General features: G+C 48.6%; 3 protein-coding genes across 7 annotated transcripts in view; 2 read left to right on the top strand and 1 right to left on the bottom strand.

Annotated features, from left to right (window-relative positions):
* Positions 1 to 48: 48 nt before the first annotated feature.
* HSD17B10 (hydroxysteroid 17-beta dehydrogenase 10) lies at positions 49 to 6,362 on the top strand. Of its 2 annotated transcripts, none has more exons than XM_081177458.1 (6): positions 49 to 120; positions 522 to 686; positions 773 to 937; positions 3,047 to 3,175; positions 5,366 to 5,474; positions 5,968 to 6,362. In XM_081177458.1, the coding sequence occupies exons 1-6, from the start codon at positions 91 to 93 to the stop codon at positions 6,156 to 6,158; spliced, it is 789 nt and encodes a 262-aa protein (XP_081033584.1). In that variant the 5' UTR covers positions 49 to 90; the 3' UTR covers positions 6,159 to 6,362. The 2 variants fall into 2 exon arrangements, with proteins under 2 accessions (XP_081033584.1, XP_081033585.1); XM_081177459.1 differs by having other exon boundaries at positions 5,366 to 5,505; positions 5,968 to 6,210.
* A 1,190-nt stretch (positions 6,363 to 7,552) lies between these two features.
* RIBC1 (RIB43A domain with coiled-coils 1) lies at positions 7,553 to 19,419 on the bottom strand. Of its 4 annotated transcripts, XM_081177426.1 has the most exons (8): positions 19,302 to 19,419; positions 17,711 to 17,841; positions 12,833 to 12,914; positions 11,749 to 12,093; positions 9,805 to 9,923; positions 9,308 to 9,574; positions 8,252 to 8,418; positions 7,553 to 7,910 (listed from the first exon to the last, which is right to left on the bottom strand). In XM_081177426.1, the coding sequence occupies exons 2-8, from the start codon at positions 17,825 to 17,827 to the stop codon at positions 7,829 to 7,831; spliced, it is 1,179 nt and encodes a 392-aa protein (XP_081033552.1). In that variant the 5' UTR covers positions 17,828 to 17,841; positions 19,302 to 19,419; the 3' UTR covers positions 7,553 to 7,828. The 4 variants fall into 4 exon arrangements, with proteins under 4 accessions (XP_081033552.1, XP_081033553.1, XP_081033551.1 ...); XM_081177427.1 differs by lacking the exon at positions 19,302 to 19,419 and having other exon boundaries at positions 11,749 to 12,166; XM_081177425.1 differs by lacking the exon at positions 19,302 to 19,419 and having other exon boundaries at positions 9,347 to 9,574.
* Positions 19,420 to 19,558: 139 nt separating this feature from the next.
* SMC1A (structural maintenance of chromosomes 1A) overlaps positions 19,559 to 20,533 on the top strand; it is a 38,358-nt gene continuing 37,383 nt past the window's right edge. Inside the window, exon 1 of the mRNA XM_081177334.1 lies at positions 19,559 to 19,792. Coding sequence (XP_081033460.1) covers positions 19,684 to 19,792 — 109 coding nt within the window. The 5' untranslated portion in view covers positions 19,559 to 19,683. The remainder of the gene's footprint in view (positions 19,793 to 20,533) is intronic.

Below are 20,533 nucleotides of genomic sequence, written 5' to 3'. Positions count from 1 at the left end.
GGCAGCTCCTCGAAGGGCGGAAGCCGCGCGCGGCCCCGCCCTCCCGGAGGCCCCTCCCCGGCGAAGGGGGCGGGGCCTCCGGGGAGAAACATGGCGGCGGCGGCGCTGAGGAGCGTGAAGGTGAGGAGGCGGCGGCGGCGGCGGCGTGGAAGGGCTGGCGCCCAACCCCGAGAGCGAGGCCGGCGCTCCTGAGGGCCGTGAGAGAAGCCGATATGCTGGGGAAGCAGCTGCCGCGAGGAAGGCGCGGGTCTGGGGAGGCGCCCTCGTGGCGCTTCTTCCCGCCTCGGGAAGTCATGGGGTGGTCTTTCTTCCCTTTGCTTCCAAGAGCTTTATGACAGGCGCCCCCCCCCCTCTGTCGGGGGGAAGGACTGATGGGCACTGCTGGCGCCTTTTTCAAACCTGGGGAAGCCTGGGCAGCCTCAGGGTGTGACTGAGCCCGGAAGGCATTTGACACTTGAGAACCTCTTGGCCCTCCTGCTTTACCTGAAGGATAATTTTCTCTTGACTCTCTTGACTTCCAGGGAATGGTCGGCCTGGTGACCGGTGGGGCTTCAGGCCTAGGCCGGGCCACGGCAGAGCGGCTGGTGCAACAGGGAGGCAGCGCTGTGCTTGTGGATCTGCCCAAGTCCGATGGGGAGAGCGTGGCCAAATCGCTGGGAGAGAGATGCATCTTTGCTCCGGCTGATGTAGGGATTTTTCAAAGGGGGGTTTGATAAAGAGGTTGTACCCCTAGAGGAGCAGCTGAGCTAAGTGGTTTCCTCTCCTTTCCCAGGTAACATCAGAGTCAGATGTGAAGGCTGCCCTAGCACTGGCACGGGAAAAGTTTGGCCGTGTGGATGTGGCAGTGAACTGTGCTGGGATTGCAGTGGCTGTCAAGACCTATAATATTAAGAAGGACCTTCCTCACAACTTGGAAGACTTCCAGAGAGTTATTAATGTGAGCATTAAGAAAACCCTAGTCCATTCTTGTTATTGGTTTGTCATCAAGTGTTCTTGCTCCAACCATTTCCCTAACAATTCTTGCCTCACAAAAACAGTAAAAAAATCGAGATACCTTACTGAGCAAGTGGGATCTGTAACAAAATGTTGTCGTGTGGAGTGTTCCTCTTCAAGGTGCCATACTCTGCTCCTTTTCAAGTTACAGTGGTACCTCGGGTTACATACGCTTTAGGTTACATATGCTTCAGGTTACAGACTCCGCTAACCCAGAAATAGTGCTTCAGGTTAAGATCTTTGCTTCAGGATGAGAACAGAAATCGTGCTCCGGCGGTGCGGCAGCAGCGGGAGTCCCCATTAGCTAAAGTGGTGCTTCAGGTTAAGAAGAGTTTCAGGTTAAGTATGGACCTCCGGAACGAATTAAGTACTTAACCCGAGGTGCCACTGTACTCCTTTTCATCCTCCTTTTTTCATTTCCATTTCAACTCTCCCCCCACCCACTACTCCCTCAACTATTTCTCATAAGGTTTGGTTTGCAGACCCTTAATAATCTTGGTCACCCTTCTTTGCACCCAGTATTCTTAAATTGTGGTGCCCAGAACTGGACACAGGACTCTAGGTGTGGTCTGACCAAAGCAGAACAGAGTGGTACTATTACTGCCCTTGATCTGGACACTACTGTTGATGCAGCCTATAATAGCATTAGCTTTTTTGCTGCTGCATTCCCTTCTTACATCTCAGCTCCTCTGTAAGCTCCTTTTGCAGCCACACTGGTTTCTTTCGGTGCCTCTCAATTTTCGTTTTTTTTGGAATTGTTAGCATTTGTGCCTATAGTTTACCTTTAAGAAACTTCCAACCATTCAGACTCCCTGCTATTTGAGTATTTCTGACCATGTGATCTCATGGTGTTTTTGAAATCAGCCTTCTTAAAGTCCAAAGTGCACATGTCTGACTGCACTCAGCTTTCCCTTGCCTTTGTATCATGAAACCAAGTAAATGATTGCTTCCTCCCAAGTTTCCTAGTACTTCCATTTCATCAGTCAGTTACTCCCTGTTGGTGAGGACAAGGTCCAAGATAGATGATCCTCTTGTTTCTTCTTCTACCTTCTGGGAAATGAAATTGTTAGTGAGGCAGTGGAGGAATTTGTTACATTCTTGGCAGAGCTTGATATCCAACAGATATTGAGGTAATTGAAGTCTTCTATGACTATTATCTCTTTCTTTTTTGAATGTTTGGTAATCTGCTCTAGGAAGGAATTGTGCAAATCTTCAGTCTCGCTTGGAGGTCTATAGCACACCCACAATAAGGTTACTGTTGTTTCCCTCTCCTACAGTTTTTACTCGTATAATCTTTTACATATAACACTATTCATCCCTTCCTGTTTGGTCTATTCCTTTTAAACAAGTTGTACCCCTCAATTTCCACGTTCTAGTCATGAGTCCGACCCCACCAGGTTTCAGTAATGTCCACTATATTGTATTAAGAACTCAAATTCTTCTTGCTTGTTTCCCATACTCTGTACTTTGGTATAGAGACAAGCAGAACAAGTCATTCCTTCCAGCTACTTCCTTCTTGTAGTTTCCTGCCCTTTAGCAGGTTTCTGTTGCAGGACCTCAGTTTCCTGTGCGTGAATGAAGCTATTATCGCCAGTACCGGGGGTTCTCCTTTCAACTGTCTTCCTGCCCCTCAGGATTTGGATTAAAGCTTTCCTGGTCAGCTTCATGAGACTCTGAGCAAAGACCTTCTTGCCAACCGCTATGAGGTGCCACCCATTTCTTGCCTGAAGTCCTTTCTCAAAGAAGCAGAGACCTTTCCTGACAACACCATGCATACAAGCCACTGTTTTCCTTCCAGTATTTCCCTCTTTTAATAGTCGGTTGCTGTATGCCAAAGGCTGTGTTGGGCAGTATTGTTTGTACCCCCATCAGAAGGAACGATTGAGTTTAATATTAATATTTGACTGAATGATTTTGAGTGACAACAGGTGTTTGCTAGACCCAGAGTTCTAATGTGATGAAGTAAAGGTGATGTCTTTCACTATTGGTTTGAAAGGGGTAAGGAAGGGCCAAGCTTTGGGGTGCATAACTTCCACCTGCCTGTGTTCCTCAGGTGAATATTGCTGGAACATTCAACGTAATCCGTCTGACTGCAGGTGAGATGGGGCGAAATGAGCCCGACTCAGATGGGCACAGAGGGGTAATCATCAACACTGCCAGTGTGGCTGCCTTTGAGGGGCAGGTAAGTCTCAAGCCTCCCCTGCCAGCTGTATGAGACAAAGGGAATCCCCTGTGTTACAACACAAAAGAATCTGATCAACAAAAGGCAACACGTGGGCTAATAATGTATTGGCAATATTTATTAAACACTATCAATTGTTTCTTAATTCATAAACAAAAGCCATATAATATGTGCAAGAAGTCACAGGAAGAACTGTTCTGTTTGCTGTTTGTTGTTGCTGTGCTTACAGCACCACCCGGCTCGTTCATTCTCAACCAAACTTTGATATAGATATGAACTGTGGAAAGGCTTTCTGCCTCAACTTCAGTGTTTCTTTGTGGTTACATACCATTCTAAGCATGTTGATGGAATATTTATTTGACTTCTGTTAGTTCATGACTTCTTGCACGTATTAGCCCACATGTTGCCTTTTGTTGATCACATCCACTGCCAGCTGGCCTGGTTGGCAACACCCAGCTGACACTACCTTAAAGCAGTATACACACAGGTGTCCTATGCTTAGTGGCATTCTTACAGAAGAGCAGGACCATAAAGGTCTTTGTTGGATTGCAACTCCCACCAGCCCCAGCCAGTATGGGCAGTGGTCAGGGATTATGTCTGGAAGACCTGAAGTTCCCCATTTCTTCTGTACAACATCAGTAGAATAAAGGTAGCCCTGCCCGTACGGGCCAGTCGTGTCCGACTCTAGGGTTGCGTGCTCATCTCGCTCTAGAGGCCGTGAGCCGGCGCCGTCCGAAGACACTTCCGGGTCACGTGGCCAGCGTGATGAAGCTGCAGCTGGCGAGCCTGCACCAGCGCAGCACACGGAAACACCGTTTACCTTCCTGCTATAAAGCGGTCCCTATTTATTTACTTGCACTTAAGAGTGCTTTCGAACTGCTAGGTGGGCAGGAGCTGGGACCAAACGACGGGAGCTCACCCCGCCGCGGGGATTCGAACCGCCGACCATACGATCGGCAAGTCCTAGGCACTGGGGTTTTACCCACAGCGCCACCCGCTGTGGGTAAAACCCCAGTCCCTTATCAGTGGAATAGTCTAGGGTTAATTATTGCTCTGCTTTGTCCCGGAAACGTGGAGACTGTAAGTTACTGAGCAGAGGGAAACATCTTGTATCTCAAGCTCAATAAAACAGATCATCAACATATTAAAATTAATAATAATTCTATGCCACCCATACTCCAAGTTGGGCAGATGTTGTATTGACAGGATTAGCACCAGATACTCCCACTATGTGTGCCCCAGCTTCTACTGCACTGTACAAGGGATGCACCTGACAGACCACAATGCTTTGCTGGCATTTCTGGGAGCACTGTTGCCTTACTTGGGTTGTGTGTACATATGTGCCCATTCTGAATGTGTAATGGCAGGGGAGTACAGTAAAATGGAATATTCATTTCATAAGGTAAAAAAAAAAAAATCACAGGTTTGCTCTTGGTTCACAAGATGACAAGAGACTTTGTATTGAGAGGCAGGGTTTAGGCATCAAAGCTGAATTAACTCAAAGATGACCAGCCTCTAGCTTTGAGGCAGCCAGTGATTCAGAAAACTTCTACCCAGCAGTAGAGAGAGTGAGAGACTTACAGGTTTGCCTGTGATACTCGGGCAGGCTTGTGTTCTGCCCTGTTCTCCTATACCACACTGGTCTGCAGACTAAAGGTGTACCAAGCCTGAGGCAAGGGGCTGTATATGTTCTTCAGCAAGGAATAGAGTAAGGATTGTCTTGTACCAAAGACATTGGCCATTGTTATGTTACCTTCAGAGTTTCCCCACAGCTTTATTAAAGGTAACCTAACAATGGCCAATGTCTGCTCCTGGATGTTGCTGAACCATAACCCCCATCATCCCTGGCCATTGGCTGTGCATTCTGGGTGAGGCTGATAGGAGCTGTAATTCAGCAACATCTGGAGAGCCGGTTTCCCCACACTTGCTTAAAGGAGTTTGGATGGAGGGCTGGGAGGAAATTCCCCCCCAAACCTGTTTAAGGGCTTCCAGTGACTTGCTTTCTACCCCCTCACCCTGCCCCAATTAAGAGTGACTTCAGATTACTGCCCTGCCCTGCCCTGGCTTCCTATACCTCTGGCAGGCTTGTTGCAGTGCTACGCAATCTCCACACCCTCCACATACGCATTTCAGAGAACACTTGTGACTTTAATAAGGGTTTACAGCACCATTGTTTTTTCCCCTCCCCAGGTTGGCCAGGCTGCCTATTCCGCTTCCAAAGGAGGCATTGTGGGAATGACACTGCCCATCGCTCGGGATCTTGCACCTTTGGGGATTCGAGTAGTTACCATTGCACCAGGTAGCACTCCTTCCTTGAATCTGGGCTTTGGGTAAGGAAGGTGCTCTTGGAGGGTGCTCAAGGCTGTAATGGCAGGATTGTATACTCCACAGAACTTGGTACAGAATTCATTAGTGGGGGTAGTGCTATCTGCATACATTTATGCAAATTTGCCTTTTCCATGTCCTATCCAGAATATCTTGCATATTTAGTCATAGGCATAGGGCTGTATGTAGCACTGAACTTCTGGAATCCTTATTGAACCACCTGTCACATTTCTGATTTCAGCAGGTGCTGACCATGCACTTTTGAACCTATCTTTGCAGCTGTAAGTCCTAGAAACTCATTTTAAAACAAAAACTAAGCTTCTTAGGAAGCTAAATTCTGCACCCCGCAATGCATTCTGTGCTCCAATAATTGTGGCACACTCACACAGTGCTCTGCTTAATAGGCATTGTAAAAGTGTAAAGAACAGAGACTGGGGCAACCCTGAGTGTGCTTTTGTTTTTTCCAGGTCTCTTTGCAACACCTCTTCTGGCATCACTTCCTGAGAAAGTGAGGACGTTCCTGGCACGGCAGGTGCCCTTCCCAAGTCGTCTTGGTGCTCCAGAGGAGTATGCCCACCTGGTGCAATGCATAGTGGAGAACCCCATGCTCAATGGAGAGGTGATCCGGCTTGATGGGGCTATCCGAATGCAGCCCTGAACTGTAAGCTTGGCCCTGGAAGAGCGAGAGGGTTTGCTTCCCCATCACAAGTCAGGGATTGTTTCTCTGCCCACTGGACCATAATCATGGTACTTTTGAATCTGCTGATGATTACAGCTGCCTCTGCTATGCTTCCTCAACTGGAATCTAGGTTAGCAAAAGCAAATGATTAACATCTGGACTATAATAAATGAATTAATTGTATGCTCCTCTTCTCTTGCTGTATGAGTCTTCTCATCCCTTGCTAGTGGGACAATCTAGAAAACCCTATGCTCTAGTCTTCTAACCCACTAATAAGTCCCTGTTCCAAATTTGCAATGCAATCCAGGAGCCCTGTCTCTGTTTTACTACCAAAGACACCTGTGATTCTGTTTGATGTTGATCTTCTTTGTCTCTTTTACTCAGTCTATGATGAGGATAACATGCATGTGCAACACACACACAAAAATCTGAGAGTGAAGGAAAGCATAGTCTTACTAAATCAAATTGTGCAAATAAAGTAGGCAACTTATTTCTAAAGCTTTCAAATTATTTAGAGCTCTTGGGGGGGGAAATAGTAATAGTAGTGTGGAGTAGCAAAGCAAGTCAGGAAGTATGAAAGGAAGAGTGGTAGTTAGAGGGGAGTATGTTAGTGTGGGGCAGTGAAGTCCTATACTCTGGCTATGACCACGGCCAGTTTATACTGCCTGTTATCTGGTTTTTGAATTATAAAACTCGGATACCAGACTTCTGTAGCCAGGAAAAGCTGTGTATCAGATTGTGTTGCTGCACATGAAAGCTGAGAATCGCAGCTTATGGGGGCAGAGTGGCTTTCTGGACTCCAGTCTTAGTCTTGCTACTGCATAACTGCAAGCACCAGCAAGTATGGACAGGAACTGCTGAATTTGTTTTTAGCTTGCAGGCATTAACATACAATAAAGGGGTTTTATTATACTTTATATTGTATGGCAATGATGATGAGGTGTATGTTTGTATACCATCCTTCATCCAAAGATCACAAGCCTGTTCAGAACATAATGTATTTTATATACACTTGTTCACTGCTTAGATATTTTATATTAAGAATTTATGAATTCTTAAAATAATGTTTAGTCCCTGTTGAGAGCAAGAAGCTGACCGTGCAGTTTGCCCCGATGGCTTTGATCTTGTATTTCTTGGCTTTTGTGGATAAGCAAACCATTCTGAGCTAAACCACCTACAAATCCCAGAAATACTAGCACCTGATCCTGAGGAAAAGCTGTATAGAGATTTTCCCTTGGAGTTCCACATTCTGTTCTTAAGGCACTCTGTTCTGTGATGTGTGTGCAAAACAAACCACCCTAGCCCCTTACTCTAATTCTCTTCTCCGAGGACCCATTCACACATTAGGGAAGCCAATTCACTCTACACGGCACTTAACAATCATATGGTAAGACAGTTATGCAAAGTAGCTTGCCATGTGGTTTAACACCATTTTACACTGGTATAGACATCCACGTGGAGCGATTGTGGAGTGGTCTTCAGGCAATAACATGGAAACTATGGTCTAACAAACATCAGTTGCTTTGTCCTTGTAATTCTACATTACAACCAGCAGATGACTCCCTTTGTAAATACTGCACAAAAAATACTTTACTGAACGCAAAGCCTTCGTTCCAACCAGATTTGGAACTGGGTTTGTTATACTTCAGTCAGCGGCTGCTAGTGTTAAACTGCAAGTGGTACTGGGCTGTGGGTACATTGGAGTAGACCTCTTTCTCCATATACTGTAAACTGTAAAACAAAGAACAGAAGTGTGTTCAGTGGAAATGTTTGTCACTTCATTAGTGCCAAGGAAGAGTCAGCCTTGGCGTCTGTTTTCAGTAGCAGGACGTAACCTAGGAAGAAAAGATGAAAATGCCTCTGAATATGTGCCTAATGCATCTCCCTCACCTCTGGATCACCACAAAGAGTAGTAAGGATTAGGGGGAAGAAAGGCACTGAGCGCAGGTGGTGGTGCTTCTAGACAAAGCTCAGCCTGTCCTTCAGGGTAGCTGCAATTCTCTACCTGAGGAGGCTGCCTCATTTCCACCTCCCAGGGGCAGGGAGGAACCTTTCATCCTTGGCCTACTCACTTTGACTTCTGTGCATCCGCCAGATCCTGGTTGTAGGCATCCAGGCTCTTCCTCAGCTGCTGGCGGAAATTCTGCTCCTGCTGCTCCATCTCCATGGCGGCACGGCCAGCCAACTCCCGCTGCCGGTCCCACTCAGCCTCCCTCTGCTGCTCTTCTTCCCGCAGCCTCTAACAGAGTGGGAGAGAATAGGCTCAGGCATAATGCGGCTGATAGAAGTAAAAACTCTTTCACCCCTGGGTAAAATCTCTACTCTTGCTACAAACTCACAAGCCACTGTTCTCTCAACTGTTACCTAACCCCCAAAAAAGTTAATATGGAGTTGGTACTGTTCTCCCTTACAGGGCTGTTGTAAGGTGTTCTTGAGTTAATCAATGTAAAAGCTGAACTGTGATTTATATTTTGTATTTTGAACTGTGATTTATATTTTATATATAGAGAGAGAGGGAAACAGAACCTTTGTAACATTCCAGGATGGAAACATAAAGACTGATCTTTCATCTGGGAAAGAAACACCACCCAAAATTTTGTAAAACCCCCCCCCCCCAGCATAACAGAGGAATTCAACATAGCACCAAGTGGGGTGGGTGTGCACAGAACAAGGTCTGCTTGCGCAGCAGGACTTCCCATCTCCTTCCCCTGTGTGCCCCCTAAACCTACTTTGGGGGTTCCTCCAACTCTCCAGAGCAGATTTAGGGGGTGATGGGGTCCCACCGCATGTGCGGCCCTCATTCCATGCATGCAGTAACTTAGTTGAATCCCACAATAAGGAAAACGCTCTTAAAATGCATAGATAAGGGCTGTGCTTAGGCCAATGTACCTGCTGCTCTCTTCTCTCCTACATAATGGACCATTCTTGAGCTTACAAGGGAAAGCATTCCATGTTACTTAGCTCCACTGTGCTCTGAACAGGTAATGGATTGCCACCTAGTGTACACACACCTTGCATATTATGCAAAGACCTACCTACTCATCTGTATTGCCCATGTCAGCACATTCCCACCATTTTCTGGACATCCTCTTAGTTGAATTTGTTACGAAGGAACTTGTGTAACTCACAAGCTTTCTTGCTGCAGCATCAGCTATGCCGCCACTTGCCTGCTTCTCCTTACACTGCTCCTCCTGTGCTTTCCGCACAGCCTCCACTTCTGCAGAGGTCATCCCCTTCCAGCGGTCTGTGATCACACGGTGTGGGCCCACAAGGCTTTTGGCGATGTCAGGGTTTTCTGTCAGGAGGTCACCCGTCAGGTGGTTGTAGATTTCTGCATAGTTATTGTCCTGCTCACGCTGCTGGGCCAGGCGCTGCTGCTCAGCAACCTCTGCAGCCTGGTTTGGGAAAGGAGTAGATGGGATGCTGTTGCATCTAAAGCCTTGTGCTCATGTCTTTCTAGCCCAGCCTTTCCCAACTTGGTACTCTCCACATGTGTGCACTACAACTTCCACTAGCCCTGGTCAGCATGCCCAGTGATCAGGGATGATGGAAGTTGGGAGTCCAAAACATCTGGAGGTTGAAGAACGATGCAGATGAATAGCTAATGAATATAGGAAGATGGTACCTGGGCTCGATTAAAGTCAGCTATTGCCATGGCTTTAGCCTTGCGACACTCTTCCTCCAAACGTGCCAGTTCCAGGGCTCGCAGGTCCAGCTCTATCCTCTTTTTGTCCTCCAGGCTGTCTACAAGGAAAGCAGGTGTTCTGGCATGCAGTCAAGCTATGTACACACACACACCCGATCCTCCCATAAGGCAAAGTGAGGCAGTAGATTTGGAATGGCATAAGAGTAGCAGAATGGGAGACAGACACATCTGTGTTGCTTTGCAGCTCCTAACTGTTTCAGTAGGGCTTGTGATGCTGGTAGTAAGTTAAGTGATGACTTCCTTCTCCAGTTCCAACGGTGGAAGACTGGTCAAGGAGAAACATGGTCACTGCTTGCATCAGCACCTGTTGTTGACTAGACAAGCCAGTGCTCTAACTTAACAGCGTACCACTGAGCTAACAGCAGAACATGAGAAGGCCATGTCAAAGCAGGTGATCAGCCCTACAGTAGGACAGGCAATTCCCAATTTACGAAGGGGTTGCATTCCAAGATACTGCATGCACCAGCCTGCCCTGCCTCCTTGTGGTGCCAAAAATGGCACGGGGATCCGTGGTCATGCATGTGCCGATTGTGCTGGTCTGTGCTCACTTTTGAACAGTACTAGGACACACCTGGCCAAGAAACATACACCAGAGAGTTAGTTGGCTACTATGCCTCTATCTAGAGCAGGGGTTCTTAACGTGGGATCCATGGATTGGCATCAGGGGGGGTCTGTGTCAGGCACAATAAAGATAAGAAAGAAAATGTTTCCAGTGCAATGAAATAAATTGTGTGTGTGTGTGTGTGTTGATTTCTACCTACACCCTACAACATAGTAAATATAGATGTTGTAAATAGGCAAGCAAGTTTCCCAGGACTGGGTGAAGCTGAAAAGTGTTCACCCAAGCCTGGGAAAACCCCCACCTCCAGCAGGACCACTGGGTCCAAGGGAGGCATTGTTGCCATCACGCAACAGCACCCAACCTGGTGGTAAGTGTCATTACATACCCACCGTGCCCTTATTTTTATTCAGTGCCCCCCCAATTGCACCTGAGGCTACTATCACCCCTCTGAATCATTCCAGAGCCCCCCAGGGGTGGTATCACCCACTTTGGGAAACACTGCTCTTAAAGATTCACCTCCAACTTATCAGTCCAGTTGGGTAAAACTTTAAAAAAAATACAAAAAAAATATTGATACTTATACAAAAATTTACGCCCATTACAAAGTATATTTCTATGATATACTGAGAACAAAGGCAGAAGAAAGAAAAGGAAAGGAGAAAAAGAATGAGAAAATGTGAGAAAAGGAAAAGAAACCTAAAGAAAGATAAAGAAGAAGAAAATAAAAGGACTTCCAGCTCTGTTATGCAGCTACATATCATTCCTTAAGAGCGAAACCAGTATTCCAGTTGGGTGAATCTTGTTGGTGCCAAAAATATAAATGGAAGAATTCCTGGATGCCAAGACTCAGTTTTGGGGCAAGTACTCTGGTGAGAGAACCCCAGCAGAGATTTAAAGTCAAAAAATATATAGCAAAGTAAAGCATGGAAATGCTTGTAGAAAATGCAGGAGAATTCCTTCATCTCCAACTTCTGAGTAATACAAACGGTCTTAAGAAGAGGATAGCTATTCAGCAGAGCTCAAGGGAAACAAATAAAGCTTGCAGTTCTACATTTTCACCCAGAACTGAGGCCAAGTATGTTGCAGGGAAACTGGCTGTGCAGAATGATTTACTACTCCACCTGAGGCACTTGAGTGTCTTGGGCAGGGCCAATGCTGGGACCAGCTGGATGTTATTCTCCACATTCCTTTGTCAACCACAGCAGCTGCAAGGCCTCCTCCCACACAACCCCAGCTTCGCACTCCTGTGTCCCCAAGCAAAGGATCTCGAGGGCATTTCACACACCCCATCCTGAACATACCAGCATATTTACGGTCAGCAAGGTCCTTCTCCCGTTCACTTCTCTGCTCCTCCAGGATGCGTTTGTTCTGCTCCTTTAGAAGTTTTTGCCGAGCGTTCGCATTCAGGTCCTCACCAGCAAAGCGTTGCATGCTAGAAGGGCCACAGCGAGGGTCATCGTCACTCACGCGGGCTGGGTGGCCTTTGCGTGCCGCCTCTGGGTCATGGATGTCCCACTCCCGGCGCATGGAGGGCTGTTGCTCCCGCTCGCGAAAATCCAAGACAGCCTGGTGAAGCTGTTTTTTCCGTTGGCGCTCCTCTTCTTCCAGCATTTGTGCAATCTTGTCACACTGCACCCGATCTGCATCTGCATAAGAAGAGCACAGGATGCTGTTAGTCGTTGCTCTGTCTGCCTCATGAAAAAGAACTGACTGACAAACCTGGAGACGTAAAGGGAACAAGACAAGGATGTCCATTATCACCATTATTGTTTACCGTATTGGCCCAAATATTAGATGCACCCGCAAATGAGACACACCTTTAAAATTCAAGGCTTGTTTGCAGATGCAGCCTGCCTCCCGGCATTACCGCCTCCTAGCACTACCTCCGCAAGCCGGCACCAGGGGGAGGCTTGGGAGCGGCAGGCATGCTGCGCGCCCTTGCCTCATGCTCCTGAGCTGCTTCAGGTTAAGAACGGACCTCCGGAATGAATTAAGTACTTAACCCGAGGTACCGCTATATACCGATTATTGGTAATGTGAGGTACTTCAAATAATGGCAAAGAGGGTTATCAAAATTTATCTGGCGGGGAAAAAACCAAGGATTAAATTTAAAATATTAACAGATCTTAAAGAAAGACGTAGATTCAAGCTGCCAGATTTAAAATTAAACTATGAAGCTGCCTGTTTGATATGGTCAAAAGAGTGGATATATTTTTAAAAATGCAAACCCCGCTGAGGTTGATGCATTTCATTCTGCCCGACCTCCGGCACTTTCTTTCATTTGAATTTAACTGTTGGGGAAACTGACTTGCTCAGGCCCCAGACCAGTGCCTGGAGACAAGTGAGATAAATGACCTCACAGAGAAATGGAGCAGAAACACTTACCGAAAGCTTCATCACGTCGTTTCTCTGCAATTTCTCTGAGTTTTCGCTCTTCCACCTGGGTCTTTAAACCTTCCACATCCACCTTAAAAGTGACATTACAAGTTAATTGCTGCATGGCTGTTTCAGAAGCAATCAGAATGCAGGATTTTGCATGCTGCCCTCCCAAATAAAGACAACAAAGAACATGCAGGAACCTGAAAGATGCAATAATAATAATAATAATAATAAATTTTATTTATATCCCGCCCTCCCCAGCCGAAGCCGGGCTCAGGGCGGCTAACAACAACAAAACAGTATAAAAGTACAACATAAACAACATTCTAAAATCATTCATTATAAAAATTAATTAATTCAAGCCACTGGCAACCATTGGGCCAGAGCTCTGCGAAGATTGCCGAGGGAGGGAGTCAGGCTGTGCCCTGGCCAAAGGCCTGGTGGAACAGCTCTGTCTTGCAGGCCCTGCGGAAGGATGTCAAGTCCCGCAGGGCCCTGGTCTCTTGTGACAGAGCGTTCCACCAGATCGGAGCCACAGCCGAAAAAGCCCTGGCTCTGGTTGAGGCCAGCCTAACCTCTCTGAGGCCTGGGACCTTCAAGATGTTTTTATTTGAAGACCGTAGGTTTCTCTGTGGGGCATACCAGGAGAGGCGGTCCCGTAGGTACGAGGGTCCTAGGCCATATAGGGCTTTAAAGGTTAAAACCAGTACCTTAAACCTGATCCTGTACTCCACCGGGAGCCAGTGCAGCTGGTATAGCACCGGGTGAATGTGATCTCGCAGCGAAGACCTCGTAAGGAGTCTCGCTGCAGCATTCTGCACCCGCTGGAGTTTCTGGGTCAGTCTCAAGGGCAGCCCCACGTAGAGCGAGTTACAATAATCCAGTCTGGAGGTGACCGTCGCGTGGATCACAGTGGCTAGGTCAGGGCGAGAGAGGTAAGGAGCCAACTGCTTAGCTTGGCGGAGATGGAAAAATGCCGCCTTTGTTATAGCTGCAATCTGCGCCTCCATGGAAAGGGAGGTGTCGAAGATTACACCCAAATTCTTAACGGACGGTGCTGGCACTAATTGCGCCCCCGCAAGAGATGGGAGTTGCCCCCCCAATCCCATATCGCCCCGTCCCAGCCACAGGACCTCTGTCTTTGAAGGATTTAGCTTCAACCGGCTCCCACGTAACCATCCAGCCACAGCTTCCAAACATCTGGTCAGTGTGTCTGGGGCCGAGTCAGGATGGCCATCCATCAACAGATAAGAGTTGGGTGTCATCGGCATACTGATGACAACCCAGCCCAAAACTCCGAACAAGCTGGGCGAGGGGGCGCATAAAGATGTTGAAAAGCATCGGGGAGAGTATCGCACCCTGAGGTACTCCACACACCAAGGAGTGGCGCGATGACAATTCCCCCCCAAGCGCCACCCTCTGTCCCCGACCAGAGAGAAACGAGCGCAGCCATTGAAGGACTGTGCCCTGGATCCCCACGTCGGCAAGGCGGTGGTCCAGAAGTTCGTGATCGACCATGTCGAAAGCTGCTGATAGATCTAGAAGAATCAGCAGCCCCGACCCGCCTTGATCCAGCTGTCTACGAAGGTCATCTGTTAGGGCGACCAGAGCCGTCTCGGTCCCATGACCAGCGCGGAAGCCGGACTGGAATGGATCCAGAGCCGATGTTTCATCCAGAAACCCACCAAGCTGTTCAGCAACCGCTCTCTCAATCACCTTACCCAGGAACGGAAGATTCGAAACCGGGCGGTAATTGGATAGATCTAAAGGATCTAATGATGTTTTCTTTAAGAGCGGGCGCACCACTGCCTCCTTCAGTTCCCCTGGGAATGTCCCCGTGCCAAGGGACAAATTGATGATATCCCCCAGGAGGGCCCGCACCTCGTCTGGACACGCTCTAATCAGCCAAGACGGGCACGGGTCGAGAGGACAGGTGGTGGGCTTTCCAGCTCGGAGGAGTCTGTCCACATCGGCTGGGGATATCTGGTCGAAGTGGTCCAATACTGGACCCGAGGACAGTCGAGGGGCCTCCAGTTCCTTTATTGTATCCAAATTGGCAGGGAGGTCATGGCGGAGCGACAAGACCTTCTCCGCAAAAAAGCTCGCAAATGCCTCACAGCCGTGTGTCAATTTGTTATTTAAATTTGGCTGTCCCTCAAGGGACGTTAAAGACCTGATTATACTAAATAATTGCGCTGGGCGAGAGCTAGCGGATGCAATGGAGGCCGAGAAGTATGACTTCTTAGCAGCCTTCACCGCCATCTCGTAGGTTTTCATAAAAGCCCTATAAGATGTTCTTGAGGCTCCGTCACGGGCACCCCGCCATACTCGCTCTAGCCGTCTGAGGTCCCGCTTCATTTTCCGGAGCTCCTCGGTAAACCAGGGAGCCCGGTTTCTGCGGGGTCGCAGAGGGCGCTTAGGTGCGATCTCATCGATGGCTGCCAGGAGCTGGGCATTCCAGCCCTCAACAAGCTCAGTCAATGAGTCGCCAGGGGGAGCAAGGTCCCGCAAGGCTTGGCGGAATCTCTCAGGGTCCATCAGCCTCTGCGGGCGAGCCCAAATTGGCTCGCCACCTAAGCAGGGTGGGGGTGGAAAGTCAATCCTGGCTTTCAGAGCGTAGTGATCAGACCATGGCACCTTAATCGAAGGAGACATGATCACACCTATACCGACGCCAAAGATCAAATCCAGCGTGTGGCCTGCTTGATGTGTGGGGCCCGAAACAAACTGGGAGAGCCCTAGTGTCGCCATGGAAGACACCAGGTCCAGAGCCTGTGAGGAGGGAGTGGCATCAGCATGGATGTTGAAGTCCCCCAATACCAATAGGTTAGGGAACTCCAAGGCCCAGCCGGCCACCGCCTCCAATAGGCCTGACAGGGTGGCTGCTGGTGCGCTAGGTGGCCGGTACACCAGCCAGACAGCCAAGCTCTCCTCGGAGCCCCACACTAGGCCAACACATTCGATGCCGGGGATCGATGGCGATGGTAGAGCCCTGAAAGGACAATCTTCCCGGATTAATAATGCCACCCCTCCCCCCCGGCCCACAGTCCGCGACTGGTGGAGGACAGAGAAACCCGGGGGCGCCATCTCTCGTAAGGTAACTGTTGCCCCTTCGCGCACCCAGGTCTCCGTCACACAAGCCAGGTCGACCCCCTGCGAGATAAAGAAATCTCGCAGGGTGGCGGTTTTATTGCCTATAGACCTGGCATTGCACAGCACCAGTGACGGAGGTGAGTAATCCTTGCTCACCCTACCCTCGTCCCTCGGGATGGGGCGCAGATTGGAAAGGGTACGAGCGTATCCATATCTCGATCCCCTTCGCCTGTAACATCTGCCCCCACCGCCATACCTCCCTCGCCCCTCCACGGTAGCAATCCCAGGCCTCATAGTGGCCTCCATTGATGGCAATTAATATTATTCTTTCGCAGCCTAGAACAATAAAACCTTAAAACAATAAAAACAAAAAACAAAAACAACCCAGAAAACAATAAAACAATACAAACAAAAACTGCAAAAATTACAAATTCATCAAAATCTAACAAATTCCCCAGCATAAGCTCTCCCATTTCATGTCAGCTAGTTTAGAATATAGCTTTGAAGCTGCTGACCAGAGCTATTTGGCTCCTATCTTTCTGTGCCAGCTTTGCTGATTTCTGGTTCATTACTGGGCTCAAGTCAAAATGCTGTTTTTACATTTAAAGCCCCAAACGGCTTAGGATAAAGAAGGACCCCCCGCTTACCACATTAGTCTGCCTGTTCTCACAGCTCCTCTGGTAGGACCTGCTACATGTCCTACCACCAACTGATGCAATAGAATAGGGTCTGGTTTTACCTAATTTCCTGCTGCTTTTGGTTATTTTTTATCTGCTATCCTGGCTTTTTGTGTGTGGTTATGCTTCAATATTTTTACTTGCTTTATTTTTTGCTGTAAGCTGCCTTAAGTGCCTCTGTCCCCTTTGCTATCAATTATCCTATCTTTCTAACAGATCTGATGCTTTTAAGGCTTAAGGTTTAAGCTTTTGGCCTGCATATATAGAATATACGACCACTGAGCATCTAGACCATGAAATATAGGTGATCAGGAGTAATCTATTACGTGAAACACTGAGATGAACTATTGTCATCTGTAAATGATGCCTGTAATAATGGAATTACAGCAAATGAACAGTCCTTGCTTTCACTCATAATACTTCAACCCCTGAAGTTGGAATCTTATTCACAAGATTTTTTGCTGAGAGTTTATTCTTGTATTTATGAATCACTTCCTATGAATCAATTATTTATTGCATTTATATCCCACCTTTTACTCTAAGGAGCTCAAGGTGGTTCATGGGTCTCCCCCATCTCAACTAAGCCTCACAACAAACCTGTGAGTTAAGTTAGGCTAAGAGGCAGTGAGTAGCCAAGGTGAGCTTCATGGCCAAGTGGGGATTTGAACCAGTTCCTAGTCTGACACTAACCACTATACCACACTGGCTCTCTCAAAGTGATTAATGTATAGTCCAGATGCCCTTAAGATTTTTGGCCAACACGATGCCCTTAAGATTTTTGGACTACAACTCCCATTATCTCCAGCCAGCATAGCAATTAGTCAGGGATGAAGGGAGTTGAAGTTCAAAATATCTAGAAGAAAGCATGTTAACTGCCCAAAGCCTAGCCCACATCCCCAATAAATGACCTCTTGCTGTGTCTCACTGAACAAGCTGACAAGCTGAAAGCTGAGTAAATTTAGAAAGGAGTGTTCAGGTTAAGATGTCTGTGCACAGGGATTACTTCCTACAGGTATCTCAGTTCTGAGGGATAGTTAAGGAGTCTTTCCCAGAACTTCAAAATCAAGGCAGTCCTCCTCCGAAAACATGGCTCTATAAGCCCTCCATGTCTCACCCCCATCGTGCGATAGCGAGCATTAAAGATGCGGCTCTGTCTTTGCTTCTCCCGGTTCCTGCGGGCTTCAATGGCAGCTGTCTCTTTTATATCTGGCTGGATGTCCACTTTATACATCTTTGCACCTGTAACTGAGGGTTATGTTTTCTTGTCAGAGGAAGAGAGATTCAAGTTTTTAAAGCAGACCCAGCTCCATCCCATTGCTAACTAATCTTATCTGAGTGGTGGGAATAGATACCTAGGCCTGTCTCTCTATCTATTCTGGGACAATTTGCAGATAGGTCTTGGGTAAGCATGGAATAAGTTTTTCTCCAACATCAGATCTGCCTAGTTCAGCGTTGGGAAACCTTTTCAGCCAGGAGGGCCAGATTCTTATCTGTCCCCACCCCATGGACCAAGCTTGACAGGTGGGTTGCTCTGTCCACCTGTCAAAGTTCTTGGGAAGCGTTTCCCAAGTGCATGGCAGCCAGCTAGTTGCGTGGAAACTTCAGTGCGAAGCACTTTGCAAGGCCTCTGCTCAGTGCTTCTCAAGCATTGAGCATATGACTGGCAAAGCTGATTGTGGCAGGGATTGTCTGCATGATCAAGCTCCCCATGAAAGACCACATCTCTACTTTCCACATTTTGTGGTTTGGAGGAAACAACCTTATAAGCCAGAGGTTTCCTAACCGTGAGCTAGTGATTGCTGTCTTCTCCAGTGTTCTAACACAAGACTGCCTTTATTTCAATCCCCCAACAAAGCAAAATGTTGAAAACGGTTCACTTTCCCTTTCCTCCCTGGTGGGGAATGGAGGCACTATTTGGGGTGCACTTTAGGTACCAATAAGGGACGCAGGTGGTGGTGTGGTCTAAACCACTAAGCCTAGGGCTTACTGATTGGAAGGTCGGCGGTTCGAATCCCTGTGATGGGGTGAGCTCCCGTTGTTCGGTCCTAGCTCCTGCCAACCTAGCAGTTTGAAAGCACGTCAATGTGCAAGTAGATAAATAGGTACCGCTCCAGCAGGAAGGTAAATGGCGTTTCTGTGCGCTGCTCTGGTTCGCCAGAAGCGGCTTAGTCATGCTGGCCACATGACCCGGAAAAAACTGTCTGCGGACAAAAGTCAGCTCCTTCGGCCAGTAAAGCGAGATGAGCGCCAGAACCCCAGAGTCATTCGCGACTGGACTTAACTGTCAAGGGTGCTTTACCTTTTTTACCTATAGGCACCAGAATGTTTTGGGCTGACCCCGCCTGGTGCTGTGCTGTTTTATTGTAGTTATTTGTATGGTTTCAATAGATTTTATATACAGTTTTAATTTTATCAATGTTCTATTGTTTTTCAACTATTGTTTCCCCGCATGTTTTTAGCAGTTCTTGTTTTTAGCAATAAACTGCCTTGAGTCCCTGTCAGGGGAAAAAGCAGTCCCTATTTTCCAGGGGCCTCCCCGATTTAGAGAAGCTGTCCTGCTTTCTGATTTGACCCCAGAATGTCCCGCTTTTCCTTAGGATGTCCCTAGTTTCACCCGTGAAGGGCTGGAGGGTATGCGGCGTGTGGGCGCCTATCATATCATCTCAGTTAGCGCCCTGGACCCCCAACCGCCGTCCCGCTCTCACCTTCTCCCTCCCGGAGTTTGCGGCCTGCTGGTTGCTATGCCGACAAGCCCGCCTGTTCGGAAGCCCCGCCTCGATTTATGCAAATTGCGAAGCGGAGGAAAGGGCCGGCAGGGTGGGAAGAGGGCGGAGCCCCGTATGCAAACCCCGACGGGCCATAGCGCCCTATCAGCTGTCGGCTTTCCGAAGGAGGTGGGGCCCGCGGATTTGGAGCAGGCCGGGCGCCGAGTCCTCGCGAGGTTTCCGCGCTCGCGTTCTGGTGGCGGCCGAGGGGCCTGGCGTGGTCCGGCGCGGGCCTTGAGGTTCTGGCCGGGCGGCCTTGGCCCGTGTCCCTGCCGGGCCCGGAGTTCCCTCGCGTCCCCGCCCCGCGTCTCCCGCAGCCGAAATGGGCTTCCTCAAGCTGATCGAGATCGAGAATTTCAAATCGTACAAGGGGCGGCAAATCATCGGGCCCTTCCGGCGCTTCACGGCCATCATCGGGCCCAACGGATCCGGTGCGCGGGGCGGCGGCGGCGGCGGGGCTGGGGCGGCGCGCTTCCGTCCCGCGAGGGGAAGGCCTGGCGAGTCGCCTTGGGGCCGCCAACTTGGTTCGCGCGTTTCTGTCAGCCGTGAAGGACTAGCCTCCCGGATACACCGCTTTGAGAGAGTTTTCCACATTTGGGGCGAAATGTTGGGGGGGGGGGCGCTTTTTCGTTGGTCTGTTTGGAACCAGGTGTCGCCCGCTGACAGGCGCACCTGCAGACCCCCCCCCCCGTCATTCAGTTGCTGAGAAGACCAACCCGACCAGCTGGGGTTTTTTCTTCAAAATAATGGTGCAGGTAGAGGGAAGGCATTAATGAGAAGCAGCTTGGGGTTTAAATAGCTGGCGGAGGCACCCTACTGCGGCAAAGGGGGGTGGGGGGCACTCCCCCAAAACTGTGTGAAATGTGAGAAGGGGCAGCGTTAAGCGGCAGGGCTGAGGACATTCTTAGTGGTGATATTTGTCAGGAAAGGGGGGAGAGTGCTTATTTTTTTTGAGAGAGGTTCAAATCATGGGGTGCCCATCCCAGATCAGAAGAGGCATTCAAAGCAAGAAATAAATTTGTATATGCTCAGAGGCAATCTTCACAGGTTACAGGGTTGTGGCACGTGCTACAATGGTTTTAGGGCCCAGGAAGTGAAAGCTCAAATGACACCCTGAGGGAAAGCCATATGGCACTTTTGCTAAAATGCATCATGGTTTATTTTGTTGTCCT

This window comes from Podarcis bocagei, assembly GCF_964188305.1.
Source record: "Podarcis bocagei genome assembly, chromosome: 17".
NCBI classification, from domain to species: domain Eukaryota; kingdom Metazoa; phylum Chordata; class Lepidosauria; order Squamata; family Lacertidae; genus Podarcis; species Podarcis bocagei.
Note: the sequence above shows the minus strand (reverse complement) of the source record. Positions and strands in the feature narration are given on the sequence as shown.

Coding starts and splice junctions, on each gene's coding strand:
- RIBC1 (XM_081177426.1), bottom strand. CDS start 17,827: ATGTATAAAGTGGACATCCAGCCAGATATAAAAGAGACAGCTGCCATT. Junction 12,915..17,710: donor CTCGCTATCGCACGATGGGG/GTGAGACATGGA, acceptor GTCACTTTTAAG/GTGGATGTGGAAGGTTTAAA. Junction 7,911..8,251: donor GCGGATGCACAGAAGTCAAA/GTGAGTAGGCCA, acceptor TTTGTTTTACAG/TTTACAGTATATGGAGAAAG.
- HSD17B10 (XM_081177458.1), top strand. CDS start 91: ATGGCGGCGGCGGCGCTGAGGAGCGTGAAG. Junction 121..521: donor CGGCGCTGAGGAGCGTGAAG/GTGAGGAGGCGG, acceptor CTTGACTTCCAG/GGAATGGTCGGCCTGGTGAC. Junction 687..772: donor GCATCTTTGCTCCGGCTGAT/GTAGGGATTTTT, acceptor CTCCTTTCCCAG/GTAACATCAGAGTCAGATGT.